Raw genomic sequence first — 27,957 nt, 5'->3', positions numbered from 1 at the left:
TCTGGAGAATTAGACATGTTTAATATCTGCATATAAGTTGATATGACAGTTTATTTCCACCGTAATTTTTAAATATAATCGAAGACTAAAAAAGGTGTCCCTTTTTTTCTTTTTAGACAAACTTAAAGCCTCAAAAGATCCCTTTCCTATAACTGAACTTACAGATCCAGTGAGGTTTAGTCAATACTGAAATACAGGGCAACTTTTTGAAGAAGGGTGAAAATAAAGAGAAAGTTTAAAGTCTTCTCTAAGTATTTCAGTTGTTGCCAATGGAAAGTGCTGCTGATGTAACAAGCAGCACTGGTCAGTCTAACGCTGGTCCGAGTCATTTCCATCTCTTATTTCTGGAGAATGGGAAGCTGTAGGAGTTTGCATAGTAAATCACCTAGTGACACCCTGTCCTAAGTGAGGAAATTCTTTTTTTTTTTTTTTTTAAAGATTTTATTTTTTCCTTTTTCTCCCCAAAGCCCCCCGGTACATAGTTGTGCATTCTTCGTTGTGGGTTCTTCTAGTTGTGGCATGTGGGACGCTGCCTCAGCGCGGTCTGATGAGCAGTGCCATGTCCGCGCCCAGGATTCGAACTAACGAAACACTGGGCCGCCTGCAGCGGAGCGCGCGAACTTAACCACTCGGCCACGGGGCCAGCCCCAGGAAATTCTTTATAAAAGCTACACAGGCCAGGCTGTCCTCCGACACCACACAAGCATATAAAACACACGACAAGGCTCCATGGGAAAAAACATTAACCACAAGAAATAATGACTTCTCTCCTCAGTTTAAAAGTGGGAAGATCTTATTTGATCACAGCCCTGTTTTAAATAGATTGTCATGTCAGACTTCCTCTAGCAATAGCCAAATTGTTAGAGGGTTCAAATGTCATGTGAAAGAAGTGTTGGCCAAGGAGATGTTTAAACGATACTTTTGATCTTAGGATAAACCAAGAGTTAAATAATTTCAAAATGTGCAAAACACTGTCCTTGAGTTATCAAGGCTCTACAAAGTATCTTTCAAATGATCCGCAAGCCCTTACATATTAAACAGCCACATAGGTGAGAACCAAATTCAGGTTTCCAGCAAAAGCTGTAAAATGCTACTTGGCAGAAGCTGCAATTCCCTATGACAGCTTGTCAGGTAGTCAGTCTTAAATTCCTCTGGCTTCCTCTGCGATCGCTGTCTGGACCTTGAGCCTCTCACATTCTACTTGGCTGAGAGCCTACGTCACAGGAAGTCAAAGCCAACAGCCGCTTACTCAACAGGGCATTGTGCCGCTTCAAATATACTATTATGTCTCCTTGCTTCTCAACAATTTCTTCTAGGCTTGAAATAGTCCTGCAAAGAATCAAGATATTAATGATGACATATATTCCCCGATACTTGTTAGTCTCTTTGCGAATGGGTCCCTACCAGTTTTCAGTAGAGCATATTGTATTTGTTACTTTTTCTCAGATGTTACAAGCCAAGGCATTATTCCAAAATGGGATTGGTTTCACCACAGCTGAAGGGAAGTAAACAAATCAAACATAATTTTAAATGCACACATGCAAAGTTGTAAACTACAAGCATTAGAATGGGTTCTAGATTTCCAGGGGGAAAAAACTTTTAATTCTCTTTCTATAATCTTTTGCTCTCCACCCACAGCTTACCTGAATCCAGTCTCTGAGGTAATATTGATGGGGTGAGCATAGATTTTTTCTTCTTCAAGTACATCAGGCTGAGGTTTGGATTTATTAAATCTTCGAATTTTCACTAAAATAATAAAGTCATTATTATCAGTTTATCTAATTATGAAAATTTTTCTATTTCCATTTATTCCAACTACATTAATTGGCTATTCTTTTCAAATAAGTTAATATGCAAAAAATTGCTTCATAAAGCAAATAAACAGATTTGTTTATTGAGGTACTCAAACATTTGAAAGTGTACCATGTGCCAGGCCTGTACTGAATACTGGGAATACAAAGGTTATCATTATTATTGATAACAATAGTAACAGCTATCATTTTTTGTGCACTTAAAACACAGAGGGCACAGAGGAACTGTTTCACATGGACTGCCTCGTTCAGCTCTGAGAACCACCCCCTGAGGTGGGTGCTCTTATTTCTCCTGTTTCCTACAATCGACTTAAGTGAAGCCCAGGGAAGTCAGAGAAGCAGCCAGGGCTCTGATCCAGGAAGCATGACTTCAACACCCCCGCTGTTGGCACTACCCTCTGAAAAGAGCCACTAGTCAAGGGGAAAATACAGACGATAAGCCCACATTCCAAGACAGTATGAAATGGACCATAAATCGAAGCTTGCACAAGGAGCTATGACAGCCCCAGAAAGCAGCCCCTTACTCAGCGGGAGCGGGGGTGGGAGGGAGGGTCAGAGAGAAGGAAGTGGGTAGGGCCTGAGTCCAGCCTTGAGGGAAACACAGGAATTAATCACACAGACTAGGCGAGTGGAGAAGAAGGTGTTTCAGCTGCAGGAAGAGCCTGAACAAATGCTGAGGATCTTGAGGTGCGTGTGCGTGTATGAGGGTTGTGGGAGGGGGGCATCAACAAGGGGCGAGGCTGGAAATTGGGCAGGGAAGACATCATGAGTGGCTGGTGGGGCACGCCGAGGCATTTAGATTTTATCCTGAGAGCAAATGGCAGTCACTGAAAGGATCTCACCATCACCGTGAAGAGTAGGGATGGGCAGGGGCCAGTTCATGGAGAGCCTTTTATGCCACACTAAGATTTCAGCTTTTCTCCCTTAGGCCATTAGAAAACTCTGAACATGGAAGTTGTTAATGATCAGTTACTCATGAACGTGATCACGCTGGCAGAAGTAAGGAATGTGAATCAGAGGACAGAGGGAGGGAGACCAGCAGTGTGCCTCCTGGAATTACCCATGCAAGATGTGACGAATATCTAACCAAGGCAGTGGCAGTGACAAAGGAAAGAAGACGGATTTGAGAAGCAGGTGGACTGAACAGGACCAATGGCTGATAGATGGAGAGTAAGGTGGAAGGAAGAATCCAGGATGACACCTAGGTAGGTGCACGCTGGCACTGTTAGCCGAGATAGGGGAGGAGGGGGAGGATGGAGGAAGGTTTTGAAGAAGAGGAGAAAGATGCTCAGCTCAATTCTGATCTTGTTGGTACCTATGGGACACCCCGATGTTAATTATCACTAAGCAAATGAATATAAAGGTTCTGTTCATTAGGGGGCTGCCCACTGGTGTATAGATGGTAACTAAATATGGAGAATGAAAAAGGATGAGTCTGGTGGAGAATGCTGATACCCACTCATATTTAAAAAGTAGGGAAAAATCTGCTAAAACGGAATGGAAATAAATATCCAGAGAGGCGGGAGGAGAATCAGGAAAGAGCAGTCAGTGTTCACTGCCAGAAAGGTGAAGACATGTAGAATCTGATCTGGTGAATTTGGCAATTTGGAGGTTACTGATGAACTTGGCAGTTTTGGGGGATAAGTGGTATGATGGACTGAATTGTGTTCCCCCAAAATTCATATTTGAAGCCCTAACCCCCAATGTGACTGTCCTTGGAGACAGGGACTGTAGTGAGGGAATTCAAATTAAATGAGGTAATAAGGGTGGGGCCCTGATCTGATAGAGGAAAAGGCACAGGGATGCAGCGCTTGCGCTGACCAAAGGCCATCTCGGGACACAGCAAGAAGGCGGCCATCTGCCAGCGAAGGAGAGAGGCCTCAGGAGAAACCAACTCTGTCAATACCTCTGTCTCGGACTTCTAGCCTCCAGAACGGTGAGAAAATATCTTTGTGTTGTTTCAGTCACCCAGTCTGGGTCTTTTGTGATGGCAGCCCTAGCACACTAATCCAAGTGGGCAGATAAGCAGAAACGATGAAGGCTGTCCCCAACTTCTCAGGTCTGAAGACAGACCGAGCAGGACAGCTTGCATCTCTGCATAACAGCTACTGTCCTGTCCGAATAAGTCTGGGACCGGCTGGAATGAGTAGTTTCCACCAGAGAAGCCTACAAGAGGAGAAACAGCAAGGGCTGAGCCAGGTCTCAATGAAGGCAGTGACTGTCAACCCAGATGAACATGAGAATCATACATCCAACTCCAAATGAGCCAGAATATTCAGCATGTGGGGAGGAGGAAGGAAGCGGGGCTAGACCCAGGTACCAAATGTTTAAAAAGCTCCATGTATGATTCTTTCCTTTTTCATAACAACTTTTGAGATATAATTCATGTATCATGCAATTCACCCATATAAAGTGTAGAATTCAACAGTTCAGGATATTCAAAGAGTTGTGCAAACCATCTCTACAATCTATCTTAGAACATTTCATCACCCCAAAAAGAAACCTGGAATCCACTAGCAGGATTCTCCATTTGCTGCCTGCCTCCCCAGCTCTAGGCCAGCACTAATCTATTTTCTGTCTCTGTAGATGTGCCTGTTCTGGGCATTTCACACACATGGAATCCTACAACACGTAGTCTTTTGTGACTGGCTTCTTCCACTTAGCATAATGTCTTCAATGTTCATCCACGTTGTAGCATGTATTAGCACTTCATTTCATATATTCAATCCTTTTTATGGCTGAATAATATTCTATTGTAAGGATATAACACATTTTGTTTATCTACTCATCAGTTTATCCTAACATCATTTAGGTTGGTTCCACTTGGCTCTTATAAATAACGGTACTTTGAACATTTGTGTACCTGCTTTTGTGTAGATGTGTACATGTTTCCAGTTCTCTTGGATACAGACCTAGAAGTGCAAGCGCTGAGTCATATGATAAGTCTATGTTTAACCCTTTGTGGAACTTCCAGGCTCCACATACGATTCTGATGTACACTCTCAGCTGAGAACTAGGCTGAAGAAGCTTAAGTGAAGAGGTTAAAGAGAAATGTCAAAAGGTTAGGAGATATGCAGAGGGTTCATCAGAAAGGACCATGAAGAACCAGGCAGTACGATGCCAAAAGAAGAAAGTCAGGTAATGTAACTAGAAGCCCTTGACTTTCAGGTACGGCTAGAAAGTTAGAAATGAGAAGCACCTATGGCTTCAAAGGGCACAGGCACAAAACCTGAGGTGTTATAGCTCCCAGGTTGGAGGAGACCGAGAATGAGCCCTGGGGCTCCACCACCAACAGATCAGGGAGCACACTCAACAAAGGAGAAGATGGGACCCCAGTGAGACAGGCAGAAAACGAGGAAAGCCAGAGTCCCAGAACATTTCAAGGAGGGAGCGATCAACCGTGTCAGCTGTCATGCAGTAAGATGAAGGCGGAGAATCAAGTATTATATGAGGGCTGCCAGAGAGTCTGAGTTGTTTATGTTCATATCTTCTCTCTCTAAAATGCTGTCTTCCACATAATAATTCCTAAATAAATGAAGAAATGTGGAACAATTCTAAGTGTCTTGAACTGGGGCACAGGAGATGATAAGCACACAGTATTAAAGTAAAAGTTAAGAGGCAGAAATAAAAGACATACCCATAGTCTAACAATATAAAAACGTCCGTCTTTCAGACTCATCTTTTCAGTATTTAAAATAAATTAAATTGGATGCATTCAGGACTTTTTAGATCACAGGTCAGGCATTAACCCCAATGCAAATCACATGGAACAAGAATCTTCCACTCTCTCCATAGTAACTCAAGGAATGCATGCATGCAAGATCAGCAAAGCACTACAAAGACAGGTGGACCCATGCGCCGTTTACATTTTCTTCCATCTTGTACTGAAGCTCTTACAACTTCAGGGCAGTGTTACTGGGTGCTGGAAGGCTGATAACTGAGCAGCATTTATTGACTATGTTACTTATTTTTAAATGGACAGAAAGCTAATCAAATTTAGTAACCTGAAAATGTTTTAAATTTTACCTTCCTAGTTTTCCCGTATAGACGTAGTCAAGCAAATTAGTGCCCAAAAAGAAAAGTTTATCTTGGTGTCTAGAGATTAACCACATACTTAGAACGCAAATAAATTAGTCAAAGTCAGGTTAGAATTAGTCTATCAAAGAATCATGTCTTAAAGAGTTACTTTCAACATTATCAAAACTAGCTATCTTCTAAAATCTTTTTTAGTATAGAGAAGCAAGAAAGATGCATATATCAGGAAACCAACCTTAAATTTTCTGTGACACTGAACAAAAGCCACTTTTGTCCCTGGAAGCTATGCCCTAAAGCTCTTGTCAGAGCCTACAGTACATTTAAAGGAACATTATAATTTAAAAAGTAAGCTTTGAGAATATGGAGGAAAAATAGTCACACTTGAACCTTCTAAAGAAATCCAACATTTGCAGAGACTCTACCCTATGTAAATTTATAATTACCATAATAATTATTAACCTTTCCTGTGTAAATCATCTATTTATTTTGCAAGTCTGAATTACCAATTATCAGTTTTTCTTAAAGTAGGAAGTATATTAATTTGAGATTTTAAAAGACAATTTGAATGGTGTATTTTATTCAGATAAAAAAATTAAAAATTAATGTAAATACAGATGAAATATGCTTCTAAGTCTTTGACTACAGACCAAAGCAATTCTTTTTAATTAGGAAGACAATGGATTAAAATAAGTGATGCATGCTAAAGGAAAAGGAAAATTCTTTCTGCTCAAGTCTAGGCATCATGTAACTAATATATTTCTGCCCAACTGTAAAAATTACCTCCTCTCAGGATTCTTGGACATCTGCTTCCTCCACCTCCTTCCAAACAGTCTCAGGTTTTTGTCATTTTGTTTTTAACATTACCTGTCTTATTTACAGTGTAATTAACTTTAAGTGTTACAGGAAATCCTTTAAAAAATGGTACAGTAAATCCTAGAGAAATAAATCTTGGACTACATTTTAACAGTATTAATTTCCCTCTATATACATGATGACATTCACACAATCTTTGGAATATTGTTGTCACCTCCTTCTGTGTCACAGAGCATCTTATAGGTATTACAGAAAATACTTTACTGAAGGCTTGTACCCCTTGTAGTAAATAAAAGTTGTAGATATTATAAAATAATATGAATTCTACTGCTCAGATCTAAATTATAACCCCATTTATAGTGCTTGACAGACACGATATGAATGGAGTGGATCTCAATCAACAAGATAATTCAACGTTCGTTTCTGTCACATGGATCACTTTACTGAAGAAGTGAGCTGTTTCCTATATTCTGAAAAATTAACCTTACTTTAAAGTCTCATCCCTTTTTATGAAGTTAAGTATGTGGTGTACATTTCTTTTTTTTCTTTTTCCTTTTTCTTTTGCTGAGGAAGATGCACCCTGAGCTAACATCTGTTGCCAATCTTCCTCTTTCTGTATGTGAGCTGCTGCCACAGCATGGCCACTGATGAGTGGTGTAGGTCAGCGCCTGGGAACCGAATCCAGGCCACTGAAGCAGAGCACACCAAACTTAACCACTAGGCCAGCGGGGTGGGCCCCTGTGCATTTCTTTTTTTAGAGTGAGGTGCAAATGTGATTCTCTACCTAATTTGACTAATTGTTAGCTGATAACTACAGAAAAATTTCTAAAAGTCAATTAAGAATGCAACATTCAGGGGCCGGCCCGGTGGCGCAGCGGTTAAGTTCGCACGTTCCGCTTCTCGGAGGCCCGGGGTTCGCTGGTTCGGATCCCGGGTGTGGACACGGCACTGCTTGGCAGCCATGCTGTGGTAGGCGTCCCACGTATAAACTAGAGGAAGATGGGCACGGGTGTTAGCTCAGAGCCAGGCTTCCTCAGCAAAAAAAGAGGAGGACTGGCAGTAGTTAGCTGAGGGCTAATCTTCCTCCAAAAAACAAAAACAAACAAAAAAAAAAAGAATGCAACATTCATTCACATTCACAAACTAGTCACTCGATTCATATTCTAAATACTGTTCTCTAGGCCTTAAGGAGACTCAGCAAAAAAATCAGGAAAATGAGATGAAGCTAAAGCCCAGATGACTTCTTCCTTCTTAACTAGAATAATGATTGCTTTCAAAATGACTAGATAAAGTATGCTATTGTCACAAAACATTGGTGCTCAATGCCACAAAGTTAGCTATTATTACGGGCAGATTAAACGTGCATGTCAGCATGGCAGCAGGAATGAAATCTCGATTTCTCCAGGGCTTGAATTTTTTCCTGTTCAAGTATCTTTCCTTCTATTTTTCATATTAGCATATCTGAAGCTTACTTTACCACTGAGAGTTTTAAGAGAGAGAGAGACAGACAGACAGACAGACCAACCAACTCTCAGGGAGCTCTAGATTTAGAAAGAAGTGGGTTCTTAAATGGTTTATCCCAAAGCAAGTCTGAGCTAAATGCAGTCTTGCATGCATTACTTATTTACTTATTTTTATTTTGTTATTTTTAATTTTAAATGCCAGATTTATATTTCAGTTGTCCTTGAGGAAGCAAAAGTTTGTGGGCCTTTTTAATTTTTTTTGTTTTGTTTTTTTAATGAAAAGCCTTCACTTTAGTTGACAAAAATTTGTTGATGACAAATTTAGAACTGTGACTCACTGGTATTTTCCTGATGGTTTGAAATTAGAGAAGTCTGGATGTGGTCAGCAGTGAGAGCTATAGACGCTAAATAGGTTCTCAGCTATGCAGACAAATTTCCTTGTCGCAAAGATAACGGGGTAGGCTTCAGGTGGGGATGAAACAAGCAGTTAAAGGTCTTTATAAGAACAGCCTAGTTGTAATTCTCACCTGTGTAAGTGAGCAGACACATCAGGGAACAGACCAGTTCCAGGGCCAGGACGGCCAGAATGAGGTCAAGATACAGTCTGCTGGGCTCGGGGAAGGAATGCTGCATGCACAGGATGAGGAGAAGGGCTGTGCTGCCTGAGAAGGAGAAATGCCAACACGGTGTTAGCCAGAGCCCAGTGCCGACAGCCATGAGGGCCTGCACACACCCAGACACACTTTATACTCAGCAGAGAAGGAAATTAAAGGATAAAAAACAAAAACTACTCATCTTTTGAGGGGGAAAAAAACCCACATCTAAGAGTTAACGATGCCCCATAATACAAATATACATATAAGAATCTGGACTTTCTTAAAAACTAAGGAACGATTTTTTGCTTTACGGAATGATGGATAATGACATTCCTTTGGGTCTTGTGTGCATTTAAAAAATGAGGCAGTTCTTAGAAATTTGCATCATCCCAGTTCTTCAGGATCCAGAGGCACGTGAGGGCCTAGCAGCCGGTTCTGGTCACATCGTACAACAGCAGCAGAGCTGCTCCAAGGTTAACATTGCAATGATCGAGGCTGCCTGGATGAAGACCCCGGACACACTGCTACCCTTGGACAGATGACCCAACGCCTCTGCTTCTCGACTTGCTCATTTGAAAAATGGGGATAATAGCACCTTCCTCACAGTGCTGTTGTGAGGAGCCAATGAGTTAATATGTATGAAATGAGTTAATATGAATGGTGCCTGGGCCTATCAGTATTCAATAAATATGAGCTATTTCCATCCTGCTCAGCATATCCATTACTGATTTCTGAAGGCTATTTTAACCTCGTTCTGCACTTTTATTCTAAAGAATGTCAAGGAAAAGTTTAGGGGCAGAAGTGATTCCTATAGCATCTTATCTTCGAATTTCCTAAAACTTATTTAACATATTTATCTAAGTCTGGTCATAGTGGTGGGGTATGCTTATCTGACTTATCTTCTATTTCTTGGTACAAAATGGATAACTGTAAGCCAAAGAGCCATGTTTAAATGATCTATCAGAAGTCACTCTACGCAAAGCTGTGTTCTAACAAGCCCAAACCCCTCCCCTTACACTCACAAATGTCACAGTGTTCTAGTATGCTGACGGATTGCTAAATTTGTAAGTTAGTTTTGTGGACAAATATAATTTTATAAGATTTAAGGGGAAAAAAACTAGGAAAATAAACCTCTGTATAGAAAGTGAAGATAGAGTTTTCAGAGGATTTTGTGTGTGTGTGAGGAAGACTGGCCCTGAGCTAACATCTGTTGCCAATCTCCCTCTTTTTGCTTGAGGAAGATTGTCCTTGAGCTAACATCTGTGCCAATCTTCTTCTAGTCTATGTGGGACGCCACCACAGTGTGACTTGACATGTGGTGCTGGCTCCACACCAAGGATCCGAACCTGCAAACCCCGGGCTGCCAAACTGGAGCACGCAAACGTAACCACTACGCCACCGGGCCGGCTCCCAGAGGATTTCTGATGTACGGGGCAATGCCTATGTGTCAGCAGTCTGTGGGTCACAGGGTGTAACTCGAGTTCTAGGGAGATGAAGTCTGCAGCCCGGTGGGAGAGGCATACTGAAATAAAACATTCCCCTAATGGGTCATGCCGCGGCCATTATACAAGTACCCTCGTTGAGGCAGCCCTGCCCAGGACAACGTCTTAGTTCAGACTGGGATCACCTGGCCACTGGCTTACTGCAGCAGCCTCCCCATCAGTTTTGCTCCAGCCAAACGCAGTCTCCAGCTAGAGCCCGCGGATCTTTCTAAATCTCACAAGTCTCAACAAGCTCCTCCCGTTCGATGGCTCCCCTCCGGCACCCCTCATGGTCTGGCCCTGGCCTAGCTCTCCAGCCTCCTCCTTCACCGTTCACCCCTCCCAGCTCACTCCTGCTGGGTGTTGCCCTGCTTACTCTCTCGGGGCCCAACAAATACCCGCTACATGGCAACAATACATGGTCAGGTGTGGGGTGTTTTCTTTTAATGGTTTTATAACCATAGGCATAAGCCTGTTTCTTGTTTTATTCCATTTGCCACTGAAAAAGGATTCTAAAAGTTAATGGAATACTTACTATTCATTAAAAACACGGGGAGAGGGCCGGCCCAGTGGCACAGCGGTTAAGTGAGCATGTTCCACTTTGCCGGCCCGGGGTTCAGCAGTTCTGATCCTGGCTGTGGACACGGCACCACATAGCAAGCCATGCTGTGGCAGGCGTCCCACATGTAAAGTAGAGGAAGATGGACACGGATGTTAGCTCAGGGCCAGCCTTCCTCAGCAAAAAGAGGAGGATTGGCAGCAGCTAGCTCAGGGCTAATCTCCCTCAAAAAAAAAAAAAAAAACTCAAGGAGGAACCAGGTCCCTGTGGGCAGGGAAGGCAGCAGTCATGCCTGAGCGCAGACAGCCAGGAGGCCCGGGCTCAAGGGTAGGACCTGCCACTTCTTAGGAACTAAAGCCATCAGCTCACCCTGAGCCCCACACTCCTCCTTTATAAAACTGGGGAATAACACTTTTCACACAAACCCTGTTGTAGAAGGAAATGAACTAACAATGCCTAAGTAGTGTTGGGGCCCAAAATATCCCACAATGGCATATTGATTATTTTCTGTTAAAGTTACTTGAGAAACAAAAAGGGCTTTCTGACCCTCCTGTCTCTTTTCCCCCAAGGGCAGGAAACAAATTTCTCACGTGAAAGGTGCTCTTCCTGCATCCTTATCACCAGAGCAAGGGGATTCTGGTGGCCAAGAAGCCTGCTAAACCAACTTTGCTAATTTACTACCTCAACCTAAACTCTGCTTAAATTCCTCACTTATTACCCACCTCAAATCTAAGTTTCTTTGTCCTGTCACTCCTCACAAATGTATTGTTTCTTTCTGTAAAAGATATGTAATATATATACTGCCTGTGTTCACCCTCTGAGCATCATTTCTCTATGATCTCTAATTCGTATGTATTAAAGTGGGTTTTTCTCCTACTAATCTGGTCCTGCGTCAAGTTTATTATTGGTCCAGCTATAAGAACCTAAGAAGGGTAGAGAGGGGATTTTCCTCCTGCCCCAACAGTAAGTATTCAATAAATGGCAAGTATCAGCACCATCATTATAGTAATTCTAGTTTTACAGAATCTATTGCAATTCCAGGCACATGCCATCCAGCTCCTCCTCCAAGAAAGGCACCTTCCCCCGACCCCAGGCCCTAAGTGGGAGCTAAGGGTGTACAGAACACAATCTCTCTGACCGAGGGTCCTAGAATTCCTACTCTGACTCACTTTTTTTTTTTTTTTTTTTAAAGATTTTATTTTTTCCTTTTTTCTCCCCAAAGCCCTCCGGCACATAGTTGCGTATTCTTCGTTGTGGGTCCTTCTAGTTGTGGCACGTGGGACGCCGCCTCAGCGTGGTTTGATGAGCAGTGCCATGTCCGCGCCCAGGATTCGAACTAACGAAACACTGGGCCGCCTGCAGCGGAGCGCGCAAACTTAACCACTCGGCCACGGGGCCAGCCCCTCTGACTCACTTTTATAAGTAAGTATTCCTTGCAAAATTTACAGTCCAGAGTAACCCCCTCTAGCTGCACTTTTGCATGTCCTCAGTCTCTGGATACACCCTTTCAGGGTGCAGAGAGAAACCTGTCTGGGCCCATCTGACAGGCTGAAAATTGAAGCTTTTCAGTAAAGGGCCAAGTTTGCATTTCAATGGGAAAAAACCACTAACAACTAAATATGAAACTTGTTACGCAACTAATAATATTTTATAGAGTTCAAGATGTATTTGGATCTAAGGAAAGAGAACAGATAAATCAGATAAATATTTTTGACTTATCTGGAAGGAAAGCAAAGCCCCTTTGCCCATCTCCACAAAATAAATTTATTTTTCTCTCTCTAGAGAATAACAAAAAGTATCAGAATGAAGTTAATCAATATTCAGCAATACTAGCACGAGCAATAAAAAGCAGAGTTAGGGGCTGGCCCAGTGGCACAGCGGTTAAGTGCGCATGTTCCACTTTGGCAGCCTGGGGTTCACTGGTTCGGATCCTGGGCGCGGACATGCACTGCCTGGCAAGCCATGCTGTGGTAGGTGTCCCACATATAAAGTAGAGGAAGATGGGCGCAGATGTTAGCTCAGGGCTAGTCTTCCTCAGCAAAAACAGGAGGATTAGCAGCAGTTAGCTCAGGGCTAATTTTCCTCAAAAAAAAAAAAAAAAAAGCATGGTTACAGCCTTTTGATTAGCTGGAAGTTTTATATCCTCAAAGATTTACCTTCTTTTTCTTCAAATAAGAAAAAAAACTTCAAGGAAATAGAAACAAGGTGAACGCCTGCCCCAATCTCTTTGATTTTCTGGGTCCTTTTATGAGCAATATAAAAGTGATGCCATCTGTGAGTAAACTAAGGGTCCAATTGTTTAGACACTGAGTATGATTAGTGTCACACGTTTAGCAAGAATGTGAAAGTCAGAGGAAAGGTAAAGATCAGACAATCTCTTGGTGGGCCTCAAAAATTCTATTTCCAGACCATCACTTGAGAAACAGCATAATTTTGGGCACAGCACATATAAGGTCTTTCAGTAGTCAAAAATAAGTTTCTGCTTTTATCTCTGTCGGGGGAGGAAAGGTTACAGGTGACATCTTCTGGCCAAAAAGGAGCACTACACATCAGCAGTTGAACAGATAAACCAAGCCCTTCCTCAGGGAGCAGTAAGTGTCGCCCCTTCAAGATGAGTCAAGATCAGCCATCTCTGTAAAATGCTGCCTTCTCTGCTATAACATGGCCTTCAGCTTCCACTGAGAACACCACTGAGTGGATGAACTCGCAGCTTGCCCTTTAAGAAAATGCCCTAACAGAACACAGAAGAAAAATAAAAGTTAAATGCTGTAGAGCTATTTTTCTGGGGAAGAAATTAATTTCTAATCTGGTTTCAAAATGTTTCAAGATTTCTTCTGAGCTCAGATTAAAAAAGAGGATCTTTTAAAAAGGTAGTAACTTTGACACTAAGGCAAAAATACCTAAAGAAGTTCAATTTAATTCCATCAAACCTTTAAAATATCTGCAACAATAAAGGTAGGCAAGTGTAGGGGAGGAAGACATTTCCTCTACCCTCTCTGGGTTCTTCCGGCCAGAAAATGAATTAAATTCACATGAGACAGAATAACAGGAGAAAACTAAACAAAGTTTTATGACATGTATACATGGGAGAGGCTCAGGAAAACTAAGCAACTAGCCAAAATGGCTGAAGCCACCACCTTAAATACCTCCCTCCTCTAAAGACAAAGGAGGATGCAGGGGGTGAGGGGAGTCAGTTACAGGAGATTACCAGACAAGTGCAGTAAACAAGAGTAAAATGATTATGCAGATTTAAGTCCTTTCCTTCCACATTGATAAGAGTTTCTAGAGATAAGGTCATCCCCCTTCTTCCTCTACAGAGCGAGACACATTTGCAGATGGAGATTTCCTTTACAATGTAAATGTTTCTTAACAAAGGGTAAGTAAACTCTGCTTTTCAGAGTTTCTTTGCTGTCTGCAGTTTTTAAAAGTAACCAGCCCAAAATAATCCTCATGCCAAAGAGACATTTCTTGAGGTGGCCAATTCCAGTCCCCCATACAGGCATTCACACACTCTAAGTCCTGTATGGACTTTCTGATCTTGCCTTCATAGATTGTTCTGGAAGGTTTCCATTTTGGAGAATGCATCATATTACGTAACAGTCTCTCTCAATGCAAGAAAAACACTGAGCTTCATGGAAATAAAACAATTCCCTCTTCTTATCCTACAAGTGCAGCATTTATATCTCCTTGAGATGAAAGCCTCTGATATGAAAAGGGGGGGAAATTCTACATTTCACACAGGGACACCAAGTTCATAAAGAAGGGGAACAGAAAATGCCACCCCAAAATATACCTTTTGGGCTCAAGGATTATTTAACTGATTATTTTGAAGAAGCAGCAGACACAGGATAAGCTCTGAAAACTGAGTAGAAGTTTCCCTTTTGTAAGAGACATTTATACTTACAAGGGAAATCTCCATTTGTGAGGGTGTCTCCTCCTCTGTACCAGGAAGAGAGGGATGACTCTAAATCTCTAGAAACTCTCAGCAATGGAGAAGGCAAGCAGCTAAATTTGCAAAACAACCTTACCCTTATTTACTGTGCTTTTCCTGGTAATCTCCCATAACTGCCCCACACACAACATCTTCTTTTGTCTTTACCTTGAATGGTATTTAAGGTGGGGGTTTGGGCCATTTTGGTGAGTTACTCAGTTTTCCTAGGGCTCTCCCATGTAGACAGGAGGTACACATGTTATTAAACTTGCTTGTTTTTCTCCTGTTAATCTTTCTTTATTACAAAGGGGTCTCGGCCAAGAACCTAGAAGGGTGGAGGGAGATGTTTTTTCTCCCCTACAACAACAAACACAGGTTTCAAAGGAAAATAAGGCTGCATATACTGTAAAAAAAGCTTCAAGACATTAAGGTGATCCAAATTTCAGTGGTCAAAACATACCTCATTATTACAAAAATGAGAGAACATCTTTGATTATAAAGTCAAACTTCGAGTTTTCTTTCTGTTGTCATTTTTGCCACTCAAGCAAGCCACAGACGAGCAGAGCAAGCCACTTAACTTACCCATAGAGTGTATCATCAGTGCCAGTCTTTTAAGATGCCTCGTCGATCGGTAGATCATGTTATAGCCTCGGCTCCTGACCTTGCTGTGGTGATACTGGATGTAGCGTTCAAGAAGGAAATGCAGAATCCACAAAATGACTTTTCCAAGGATTATGACCGTCTGAACTTTCAGTGGGTTGGTATAGTTTCCTGGACACTTGTCCTCAATTGGATTAGGGTAAGAACAAAGTACACCTGTTAAAAACGCTAAAATAACAAACACAACCTGGCGGAAAGGAAAGCAGTAGGATTAATAGTCGATATTTGGATTTAAGCAAGAACAATCACCATCCCAGCACATTCTTGCAAACCTATGACTCACAATCCTATTTTTTTTTTTTTTAAGATTAGCACCTGAGCTAACAACTGTTGCCAATGTTTTGGTTTTTTTTTTCTGCTTTATCTCCCCAAACCCCCCTGTACATAGTTGTATATCTTAGTTGTGGGTCCTTCTAGTTGTGGCACGTGGGACGCTGCCTCAACGTGGCCTGACGAGCAGTGCCATGTCCGCGCCCAGGATCAGAACCCTGGGCCACCGCAGCGGAGCAAGTGAACTTAACCACTCGGCCACGGGGCCAGCCCCTATCACTATCTTATTTTTATAAATGACTTTTAAAACACATTTTTTGCCATTTTTTACAAATGTTTTAAACAGAAAATTTGGAAAGTATAAAATCACAAATAAGAAAACAAAAATCATCCCAAATCCCACCTAACAGAGATGAGTACTTAACAGTAAATGTAGTTTCCTGCCCACTTCTCTTTTACTGAAAACATTAACAACAGTAATTTAGCGTGTCAAAGGTAACTAATAAGAATCATGGCTTAAAAAAGTTTATTTCTTGTTTCAGTTGTAAGAGAGCAAGAATAACTATCCAATTAGATTGACAAAAATTTAAAAGATTGGTGCCAAAATACAGGCAGACACCCTCATATATTGCTAACTGGTCTGGGAATTGCTGTTGAAAAATAATTTGGAAATATCTATCCCTCAGAAGTAAAAGCACTAGTGCCTAGGACATATGGGTACGAATATTTACTGCAGTATCCTCTATATTTGCAAAAAACTGAAAATTGCCCAAGTACATGTGTCCATCCATAGCAGACTGCTTGAATAAATTAAGGTACATCCACTCATATAATAGAATATTATATTCTGCTATAAAAGAATTAACTAAATCTCTGTGTATTAGTTTGGATTGATGTCTATGACATGTTAAGATTAAAAGAAGTAAGTTGTAGAGTTGTAGATCAAAGTGTGGTTTCCAGACCAACAGCACCAGCATCACCAGGGAACTTGTTAGAAATGCAAATTCTCAGGCCCACCCTAGACCAGCTAAATCAAAATCTTTGGGGGGTGTGGCCAAGAAATCTAGTTTAACAAGCCTGCCAGGGAGTCTGATGCACGCTGAAATTTGAGAAACACTGCTGTAGAGTAATAAATACAGTATTATCCAATTTTTTTTTTTAAGAAATGGGGAAATCCTTTTATATATATGCTAATCTTTTTGTATATATTTGTATGCACTTAAGAAAAGGCAATGGAAAGAGCTACAACTGGCCCCATTTATTAACTCAGAGAGAGGGGCTGAAGCAGAGACAAGGGAAGATTATGATTTAATCTTTGTACACTTCAGTAAGACTTTGTTACAATAAGGAAGTATTATTCTGCATTTTAAAAAATCAAAGAAAAATTTAAATGCTATCATTGGCACCCATCGCCAAGCATCCAATAGCAAGCAATCTTATATAATAAATCTAGGTAAAACATATGTGATTTTTCAAAGTGATTTGTCAAGAGCAGTAATATTTGCTACAGTGACTCAAGGTGCATGTCACCATGAAGCAAAAACTCAAAAAGTCAATATATTCCCTATGAAGTAATACATTGTACATTGAATCCAACTGATCCATTTCATGTAAGTAAAAAATAAAAACATTAATTTTTCTTGTTCTTTAACATAAGATTTTCTTAGTCCTAAAGTTAGGGACAATCAATCCCATAGTATCAAAGGCATGCAATTTAATATAAAAAGGTTTTTTAAAGAGGTGTATGCATGTGACATATATACATAAAGAGTATGTTATACAAAAAGTAAAAGGAAAGAAGAAAAACAGGCCAAAATCCAGGGACCAGGAGGCTACCTCTGCCATGTGGCGGTACCAGGAAGAAGTGCTTTGGTTGATATCTGGGGACCAGGAAGCCATGGCAGAACCAAACCAACCTACTAGATCCACACAAGGAAAACAAATACACGGCTCTCCTCAACGTGCTCAGTTCTGAATTCGTCTCCCACAGTGCACCTCACTGGAGCAGCTGCCGAGTGAGTTCATCAACCACATTTACTGTCCTCATAAACACACAGGGAGGGGCAAGAATTTGCCCTCTTGACTTTCCATATTGCAGCAGAAAACAGCAATAACACCCAGGGCTTCAGATTGCAATAACCAAAAGGGAGGAAATGAAACAGACTTGGAGCAGAGCCATCGATAAGCCTACAACAGAACTGCTCATGTGTGTGTTTTTGTTTTCATTTAGGGGTCTTTTTTTATTGATGTTGAATTTATTCATTTTTATTGAGACATAATTGACATGTAACATTGTGTAAGTTTAAGGTGTACAACTTGCACATTTATATATTGCAATAAGATTACCACTGAAGCACTGGCTAACACCTCTATCCCGTCACATAGTATCATTTCTTTTTTGTGTTGAGAAAAATTAAGGTATCTAGTCTCTCAGCAACTTTGAAGTTTATAATAGAGTATTGCTGACTATAATCACTATGCTGTGTATCAGATCTGGACTTATTTATCTACTCATTGCAACACATATGCTTTTTAAAATCCTCAGACATTTGTAATTTTATTATCATATACATGGGGCAACATTATACACATTGTTCTGGTGTAACCTGATTTCTCTGCTTAACATTATTTCCTAGGTGTGAACAAATTGATAAATTTTTGTGTCAAGATATATGGATTTATCTGTATCTTTTTTGTTTTTGTAATGGGAAAAGTAATATATGCACATGGTAAAAAAAAAATTCAAATAGTATGAAAAGTAAACAGTAAAATATATTAGGTGTGCCTTCCACCGAGGCCCTCAGTGCCAACTAGTGTTAAAAGGGTCTTGGGGCTGGCCCTGTGGCCAAGTGGTTAAATTCTCATGGTCTGCTTTAGTGACCCAGGGTTTACGGGGTTGGATCCTGTGCTCGGACATGGCACTGCTCATCAAGCCATGCAGAGGTGGCGTCCCACATGGCAGAGCCAGAAGGGCCTACAACTAGAATATACAACTATGTACTGGGGGGCTTTGGAGAGAAGAAGGAAAAAAAAGAAGATTGGCAACAGATGTTAGCTTAGGTGCCAATCTTGAGAAAAAAGGGTCTTTAACACTAGTTAAAAGGTTCATGTAACAATTCCAAGGCCTGTGAATGCTGCGAGTGGGGTGGTGGTGGGCGGGGGGGAGAAGGGTGGGGGAAGTCGCCCACACTAACAAGCAATGCTTCAACATCAGCTGGGTGTCCTACAATTGAACTCAATTCTGACACCATCTACCCAGAGACAGCATCAGACTCCAGAGGTTGCCCTCCACTTCAGATGCCAACCGCAAGCACAGCTTGTTACCTGTGCTTCTTACCAACCAGCCACAAACCAGATGTTCCCATGACCCCCTCCTTGGACTTCAGACACTAGTCACAAATCTAGGCTGTTACCTGTACTTCTGACAGGTCGCCTATAAATGAGAGGTTCCCACGACCCCGTCCTTGGGTTAGATTCCTTTGCAAGAGCAGCTCACAGAACTCAGGAAATCCATTTACTCACTAGATTACCGATTTATTACAAAGGATATTAAAGGATATGAATCAACTGCCAGATGAAGAGATACACAGGGCAAGGTCCCAAACAAAGGAGCTTCTGTCCTCATGGAATTTGGGGCTTGGCACACGGAAGGGTTCTGGTTCACCAACCTGGAAGCTCTCTGACTCCATCCTTTTGGGCGTTTATGGAAGCTTCATTACACAGGCATGACTGATTAAATCACTGACCACTGGTGACTGATTGATTCAACCTCTAGCCCTTCTCCCCTCCCTGAAATCAGGGACTGAAAGCTGGTTGGTTCCCCTGGCAACCAGCCGCCATCCTTAGGTGCTTTGCAAAAGTCATCTCATTAATATAAACCGAGTTGTGGTGGAAAGGAGCTTGCTACGAATAACAAGATACCCATTTCACCTTTATGTCTCTGAAGCATTTTCAGGAATTGAGGACAGGAGCCCAAATATTATAACAAAAGACGGTCTCATTGCTCCTATCACTCAGGAAATTCCAAGGGTTTTGGAAGCTGTAAGCCAGGAACAGTGGACGAAGACTAAACATCTATGAGAAATATATTTCGGTCATCTGAATAACCAAAGATATATATTGCTTACAAATCACAATATCACACACATACACACCAGCCCTCTTGACTCCCTTTTGTAAATAGGAACATTCTGGACACACTGCTGTAAACCTGCTTTTTTCTACTCAGCAATGTAACTGTGAAGGCTAGTCTACATTAATACATACACATCCACCCCACTTCCCTTTTAACTGTGGCACAGCATTCCTTCAAATGGCTGGGACAGATGAAGTGTCATGTGAGTGGTGGTGGTTTGCAGTCTCTTCATATTATAGACAACATGCTATCATAAACAGTATCCTTACACGTGTGCAGATAGGCCTACAATAAATTCTTTGAAGCAGAGATGTGAGTAAAAAGTATGCACACTTTAAATGTTGACAGATATAGCCACATTGGCCTCTGAAGAGCTTGTGTATTTTTTAAGAATATCACCTCTGGATGGATCACTTTCACCCAGCCAACTTACGTGTATTAACGAGAGAAGATTTGCTATGATGACTGTAGGAAGAGGATGGAAGCTGCGCCTAAAATGAGCGTGTAATGAATGATGTGGGAGATGCTGGGTGTCCAGAAGGGGGTCATCTTCAACACTCTGGGTGAGATCCACAGAACCCTAGGGCGCAGAAAAAAACAAGCAAGCTATAATTACCACTTCCTGGATTATGTTTCTAAGACAAATCCACTAAACCATAAAGCTTTAAAAACCATTACACAAGTAATGGTTACGTACCATTGGTTACCAGTTGGTGTACCAACAGCTACCATTACACAAGAGGCAGGAAAACACACTCTCTATCTGAAGCCAATTTTGAAAAAACACCATAAACCTCTAGATAACTACTGTATACAAATTGGTGGAAACAATTATTAAAACAGGCAGAGGAAATCTTAATTCACTTATCTTCAAACAAGGTAATATATAATGAGATTAAAGCAAATAATTTTCTTCAAGCCCTCAAAACTTGGAGATTGACTTAACATTATTTATACTATTGATAAAATAATTACATATGGTTGTGTGGTGGATGAGAAGTGGCCACCCCAAAATGTGTCTCTTTGGCTTATTCTTTAGAACAAAAGACTCTGAAAGAAACTTTGACCTTTCCCCTAACTGCCTAAAAGCATTTAAAATAGAAGGGCCTATTCCAGGAAGGAGCTAATACCATAAGATAATAGCAATGTAATGAAAATGTGTCTCTCAGGTCACATTGTCTATAGTTGGCCCATTTGCATTTCCATCTCCATGTAAATTGCCTTCCTCCCCCTTGAAGTCCCAAACCACTAACCCCAAACTCCTCCTTTGTCTTTAGTTGAAAATGGTATTTAAGGTGGTGTCTTCAGCCATTCTGGTGAGTCACTCAGCTTTCCTGGGTTTCTCCCATGTATACATGTTACAAAGCTTTGTTTGATTTTCTCCTGTTATTCTGTCTCATGTCACTTTAATTCATAGACCCCAGAAGGACCTAGAGGGTAGAGGAATTGTCTTCCTCCCCTACAGCTGCAACTCTTAAACTATATCTCAATGTTCTACAAAATTTTGGAAAGTTGGTGGAGGCTTTACTAAGGGGTCTTAAAACAAACTTTCAACTATGACAGAAATATTTTAGAGTACTAATGAAAACAGATAGACCCTCGAGGAGACTAGTGTGTAGATGCCAGATTCTTAGCGAAAACAACTAGGTGCCATTCCCTGAAGTAGCCAGCAAAGGTTGAGCTGCAACCTCAAAGTCTAGTTAGCCATGATAAACGTATTGTCTCAACAGGAACAGTACCTTCAGGTCTCCAGTGCATACAGCGACCTCGCAATCTCAGACCCTCACTGAAACTATTATATATAAGGCACTGTGCCTGAGATAAAAGGACACAAGACAGACTCTGTTCAAAAGGAGATTATGTTGTGATGAATAAATGAAAAGCAACAAGAAATGTTAACATATGGAGGTATATGAAGAAGCCATTTGGTTTAAAAACCAACTCAGCCTGACTGTTTTTTCCAGAATGGCCTGGCATGGCCTGTCCAGCATGCACTGTACATCTGCTTTAAATATTTACAATATGCCAAAGCAAAGAATGATGCCCTTAAAGACAGGGATGTATGCCTCCCTCCCATATCAGTATTTCTTCCTTTCTTTCTTTCTTTTTTTAGTGAGGAAGACTCACCCTGAGCTAACATTCGTTGCCAATCCTCCCTTTTTTTGCTTGAGGAAGATTTGCCCTGAGCTAATATCTGTGCCAGTCTTCCTCTACTTTGTATGTGGGATGCCTCCACAGCATGGCTGATGAGTGGAGCAGGTCCACACCTGGGATCCAAACCTGCGAACCTGGGCCGCCAAAGTGGATGCGCAGAACTTTAACCACTCGGCCATGGGGCCGGCCCCCAGTATCTCTTTATAGATAAGCATTTCTTCCCAGAACCTAAGGGTCAAACTTACCTACTTGTAAATCTTGTGACCACTGACCTACTGTGCTCATTTTGTGACCCACTGACATGCTACGCTAGCAAAACATCTTGTGACTGTAGTCAAAGAGACATTCCTGTCATATTTGATGCATGTTCCTTGTTCTGAGACAGTATGGAAGCATGATGTCCACCTCACTTCTTCGGAGTGCTTCCTTCCTTAGGGAAGGTCATCCGCTCAGGCTATATAGCCCTCAGACTGGCTCATATAACAAACTCACCCCAATTTTGATTTATAGATTGATTACTGATTTGCATCAACAGTTTTCATTAGAGAGGTTATGAACAAAGGCTTGCAGAACTAAACAACAAGAATATACAATAGAATATAGTGCCTAGAATACTACAGGGAAGTACATAATAAATTAGCAAAGGAATAGCACAGATGATGCAACAAATGTAGATTAGCTAACTGCACTAGAACAAGAGCGAAATGAACAGTCCATGGGAAAAAGGGGAAGCCTGAGAATAGGATTTGGAGACAGAGGATAAGGGTCTTGACTTTGGAAGGGGTAGAGAGTGGGACAAATGGTGTAAGTGATGGCTGTTGGGCACTCTGATTACAGAGATAATACAGTAACCTGGGGCATGACCCAGATCCAGGGTGGGCTTCTTGATTTCCAATCTCAGGCATTGAATACTGCTTTGCAGGGCTTTTCTTTTTTTTTTTTTTAACTCAATGCCTACATAGCTTCCTGTCTGTCATAACTCATGGTGCAATTCTGATTATTTCTGTTCTTTTCAAGACTCCTCTGCCTCCAGCTCTTTCTCAGTCAGCAGATGTCCCAGCCTCCACAGCTCTTGGCTCAGCTAATGTTCATGCATCCTTCTGGGCACCCAAGCATCTGGAGCATGCCACCCCTCCAGGTCTTCCCAAGCATTCTGTGTTCACCTCGTTTGATACTATTCTGTGATGGTCTTCTTACTTGCCTGTCTTCCCCACTAGACCTCAGGAGACCCACTAACTCCCCACTTCTGTCTTTGTAATCCTAGCGCCCAACAGTGACTCATGGTCAGCACTCAGAGAACATGTGATGAATGACTGTTCAAAGCCTGTCCTTGCAGCGTTCCCTAACTCAGTTATGGTAGCATCAAAGACTAATCAAGGGCTCATCAGCAGAGAGCTGTGGAGAGAATCCACTCTGACCAGAGGCAGTAAGTGCTGTGGTTAAGGGAGGCCCCTAAGACAAACTGCCCTGGTTCAAATATAAGTTCTACTGCTTCTGAGCTGTGGGCAAGTACTTCATCTCTCTGTGCTTCCATTTCCTCATCTTTAAAAGGAGGATAATAATAGCACCTGCTTCATAGCTTTGTTGGGAAGATTAAATGAGAAAGCATTACTACACAGGAAAGTGCTCAGAACGCTGCCTGGCCCAGAGTAAGCAATCAGTAAGTATTAGCCACTGTTATCTCGAACTCTTGTTTTTCCCATGCTCCCCGCAAAAGATTCATTACCATTCTAACTCCTAAATCTGTTCTTTCCTTTCTATTCTACCTCAGTCCAGGCCCTCATCATTTCTCATGGCCTTTGCTAGTACGTTCCAATCTCCAGACCTGAGCAACCTCTCTCACTAGAGTCAGAGTTCTTCCAAAATGAACATTTCTGTTTCTCTCCCCAGATCTTGGGTACCTTGCCATTATCCTCAGGACAAAGTCTGAATTCTTGGTCTGCCTATCTGCCTTACAATCCATTCCCAAGCTACTTTCAGGGTTCGCCTCTCGCCATCTCCCTCCCTCCTGATGCTGACTGCTCCTCGTTCCCATCTCTCATGAAACCCCTTCAAACTCTGGGCGTCTGCTTCTTCTTCCCACCTGTCACATGCTTGTCTCAGCCAAAATGCTGCCTTCTCTGATGCCTCAACGCTGTTCCTACTCCCTTTGCATCTGACATTGTAGTTTTCATCTCTACAAGTTTGTCTTGGATCTATTTTATTTCTTCCATATGTCTCTTTAAACTTTTGAACATACAGAAAACAGTTATAATAATTTAATGTCTTTGCTATTTCTAGCATGTCATCTCTGAATCAGTTTCAACTGACTTATTATAGGTCTATTTTCCTGCCTCTTTGCATGCCTGACAATTTTTTCCACTTTATTGAGATACAATTGACATATAACGTTGTGTAAGTTTAAGGTGTACCACGAGTTGATCTGACACACTTACATATTGCAAAATGACAATCACCATGGCAGCAGCAGCATTAGCTCACACCTCCATCATGTCACATAATTACCATGGTCTGGTAATTTTAGACTGGATGCCACACATCACACAATTTACCTCGTTGGGTGCTAGACACTTTTATATTCCTATAAATATTCTTGAGCTTTGTCTGGGATGCAGTTAAGTTACTTAGAAACAGTTCAATCTTTTTTGTCTTGCTTTTAAGACTTATTAGGTGGGAGCACACCATATTTGGTCTAGGGCTAATTCTTCCCCACAAGTAAGGCAAAGCCTTTCTCACTGAGTATTCTACCTAATACCCCATGAATTATGAGGTTTCCAGTCTGGCTCGTGTAATCGGCACTATTCCTGGCCGCATGTGAGCATCAAGTACTGTTCCTTCTAATCCTTTCGAGTGGGTCCTTTCTAGACCTCGGGAAGTTTCTTCATAGGCACACACAGAACAGGACTCTGCTGAATACATGAGGACTCCGCACATCTTCAGAGTTCTCCCTCGGTGCGGCTCTCTCCTCTGGGGGTTCTCTGTCCTGTGAACTCTAGTTGCCTCAGTCTCCCCAGACTTAGCTCCATCTCCTCAACTCAGAGTCCGCTGAAGCTCTGCCTGGGTCCCTCTTCCTCTGTCACAGTTTACAAACTCTCTCAAGGCAGTAAGCTGGGGCAATCAGAGGGTTCACATCATTTGTGTCCCATCTCTCAGAGAGCACTATGCTTCATTGCCTGATGTCTAATATCTGAAGAAGTGTTGTTTCATATATTATATACAGTTTTTTGTTGTTTTAGGCAGAAGAATAAATCTAGTCCCTGTTACTTCATGTTGGCTGGTAAAGAACACACACTCTTACACATCTCTATTGTAACTCAGAATACTAAGCACAAGGTACCAAAGTGGTTGGAATAAGGTGTGCTCCACAAGGGCAGGGCTCTCTATTATACTATGTTCTTTGTACCTTTAGCACTGGATATATGGCAGGTGCTCACTGTGTGCGTGAAGTGAATGAAAGACTGCCCAATATCTTGAACACTTGAGACCTGGGAATTTAAACAAAGCTAGCATTGAAACCTCAACTGTTAAGACAATGGTCTACTTTATTTATCTCCCACTTCCTCCTCATGCCCCTTCTCATCTAGCCTCAATGACCTTTCTGGAGTGCCCCACAAATATCCCCTTATTTTTTTCACAATCAACTCATCTTTCAAGGTCCCAACCAAGACTTACATTCTCTATAAAACTTGTCCTGCCAAGTGTTTTCTTTCTCCTTTAAAACTCCCATAAAACGTACTGCCCATAATATTAATTTGGAATATTTCTTATGCTGCCTTGTGTTACTTCCTTTTTTGTGTATGCCTTTGGTTTTTCCTGACTACACTGAAGAGGTTGGAGACTATAATATGGTTTCTTCTCTATTTCACCTATTAGATAGTCAGTAAACACTACATATTTGGTGGCTATAGCAAATACACGGCCCAACGGATCCTATAGGAAACGTAGTATAACCACACACACAGCACCCTGTCATTCTCTGCAACTCACATCTGCAAGTGAAAGGTGGAAAGGAGAAGACTCCTTAATCCAAATAATTTCTTCATTTCCACTATTAATAATACATTACTACCCGAAAAAAGATAACCGCTGTTTTTGCTCACATGGTATCTCTTCCCTCTTCTTTCACGACAATAACTCTATTTCCTTTGGGGACCCACCATCTGCCTCTCTGCATTTAGTCTCAATGAGAACGTCCTTCAATACTCTTCACCCTCCTCTGGCCTAGGGGTGTCAAGGAACCAAATAGGGTTGGGCCAATCCAACTCTCTGCAAGCAGCACAGCAAAGGGAGACCACCGCTGAGGCAGATTCATTCCAGGGCAGGCCCTGAAAGGACTCCTGTCACTTAGTTCCCTTGCTCAGGGCCTTTCAGAGGCCAAGATGTTAGTCAACCCTATATCCTTTCAAATAAATCCCGTTATTCCTTATATCAGCCAGAGTCGGTTTCACTGCTTGCAAACAATGAACCCTGACTAAAAAGCTTTTGCCCCTTTTAACTCATTTAAGTGTCTGGGCCTATGACATGGCCCATAATTTTTAGCTTTCTACTGAATGGTAGAAATTATATCCACAAAATACCAAAAGCAGGCAACTTCCTAAGTAATTGTTTGGTGAAACAGATTTCTAGGGTTGTACTCATCCTTAAACTAAAGGCTACAGATTGAAAAACCTGGGGCAGCTTTACACCAACCAAGAAGCAATGCCGTATGCATTTTTTTAAGTCTCTCATTTTCCTCTTAGATGTTCACTTTTTCCATAAATTGTCAACCCATGAATCTCACTCAAAAATTCAGAAACAATGAATTTAAAAATATATATATATGAGTCTCAAACCTACTTCCAGGTCTTAATGTTAGTTTCCATTTTCTCAACTGAAAAAAAATTTTTTTTAGTCTTATTGTTAGAAGTTGTTTGGTCTTAGTCAAGATAATTTACGCTCACTGCACAAGAATCTAAGCTCTTGTAAGGCTTGAACGATGTTGCATGTGTCTTGCCTGATCCACCTCATTCACTGATAGGATCATAGAAATATTCCTATTAATTTATTAATCCAAATTAGTGCTTTAATGTAAGCGTCAAATTCGCATTTCACAGGGCAAAAATTTTATTATGTGTCAATGGGGCAACCCAGTTATTTCTGGGCACAAATACATGTTTCCCCTAAAAATGTTTTAATATACTTAAGCAAAGACTTTTGCAATTACGCTATCACTCCGTACTATATACACTGTAAACCAGGCCACTAGTTTTTTTAGGAATCTGGTTTGGATCCATCTAAATAAGGAGATTTAAAAATCCTTTCATTCCTTCCATGTCTAGATTCAAAACATCACGACACTGTTTTTCTCCAACGTGGGTTTCCGGGTGATGACAGCGACAGGTCTGCCCGTGGGACGCCGGCGGCCGGCCTGTGTATCGCAGCCGCTCCAGGTCCACAGCCCTCCAGGGCAAAGGCAGGGGACCCACGAGGAGGGGAGATTCGCCCCCGCACCCCAGGAGCGTCCGCGCGGAGCCCAGCGGCCCGGCGCCCAGGGACGCGCCCCGAGCAAGGGCTGTCAGGCCAGGCGCGTCACGTGAAGCTCCCAGTTCCGGGATCAAAGACGCGCGCTGCACGTGCGCTGGGCGCCCGTCTGGGAACCCCGCGCCCGCGCGCCCCCAGCCCCGCAGCCCACGCCGGCCACCCCCCGGGAAAATAAGCCCGGAGCCGGCGCGTCGCGGACACCCCGCCGCCCCGGCGCCTTTTCCCTCAGCTCGGCGCCCCCTCCCGCCCCGCCGCGCCAGTTAAGGGTGGCTTGCCCCCGCAGTCTCCGCCCAGCGCGCCCAGCACAGGAAGAAGCGGATTTCGGGGCCAGCCGCCCGCCACTTCCGCGCACTCACGTCCTCCATCCTGCCCCCCGCCGCCATTTCCCGACGCCCGAGACCGAAGCAGCGGCCAGCGCGGCCTCTCCACCTGCGCCCGGGCGCCGCCGGCCCAGGAAAATCGCCACCTTTTGGGACCTGCCCGCCCCCACTCCGGACACACCCCCTGCCGCGCCCGCCCCGCCTCCTCG

General features: G+C 42.3%; 1 protein-coding gene across 2 annotated transcripts; it reads right to left on the bottom strand.

The window, feature by feature from the left end:
* TMEM192 (transmembrane protein 192) lies at window positions 1-27,956 on the bottom strand. Of its 2 annotated transcripts, XM_005607745.4 has the most exons (6): window positions 27,785-27,956; window positions 20,188-20,334; window positions 15,272-15,536; window positions 8,650-8,784; window positions 1,644-1,746; window positions 1-1,329 (listed from the first exon to the last, which is right to left on the bottom strand). In XM_005607745.4, exons 1-6 carry the CDS (start codon window positions 27,809-27,811, stop codon window positions 1,191-1,193), a joined length of 816 nt encoding a protein of 271 aa, XP_005607802.2. In that variant the 5' UTR covers window positions 27,812-27,956; the 3' UTR covers window positions 1-1,190. The 2 variants fall into 2 exon arrangements, with proteins under 2 accessions (XP_005607802.2, XP_005607803.2); XM_005607746.4 differs by lacking the exon at window positions 8,650-8,784.
* Window position 27,957: the final 1 nt, after the last annotated feature.

This window comes from Equus caballus, chromosome 2, assembly GCF_041296265.1.
Source record: "Equus caballus isolate H_3958 breed thoroughbred chromosome 2, TB-T2T, whole genome shotgun sequence".
NCBI classification, from domain to species: domain Eukaryota; kingdom Metazoa; phylum Chordata; class Mammalia; order Perissodactyla; family Equidae; genus Equus; species Equus caballus.
This window is presented reverse-complemented; position numbering and strand designations above follow the sequence as displayed.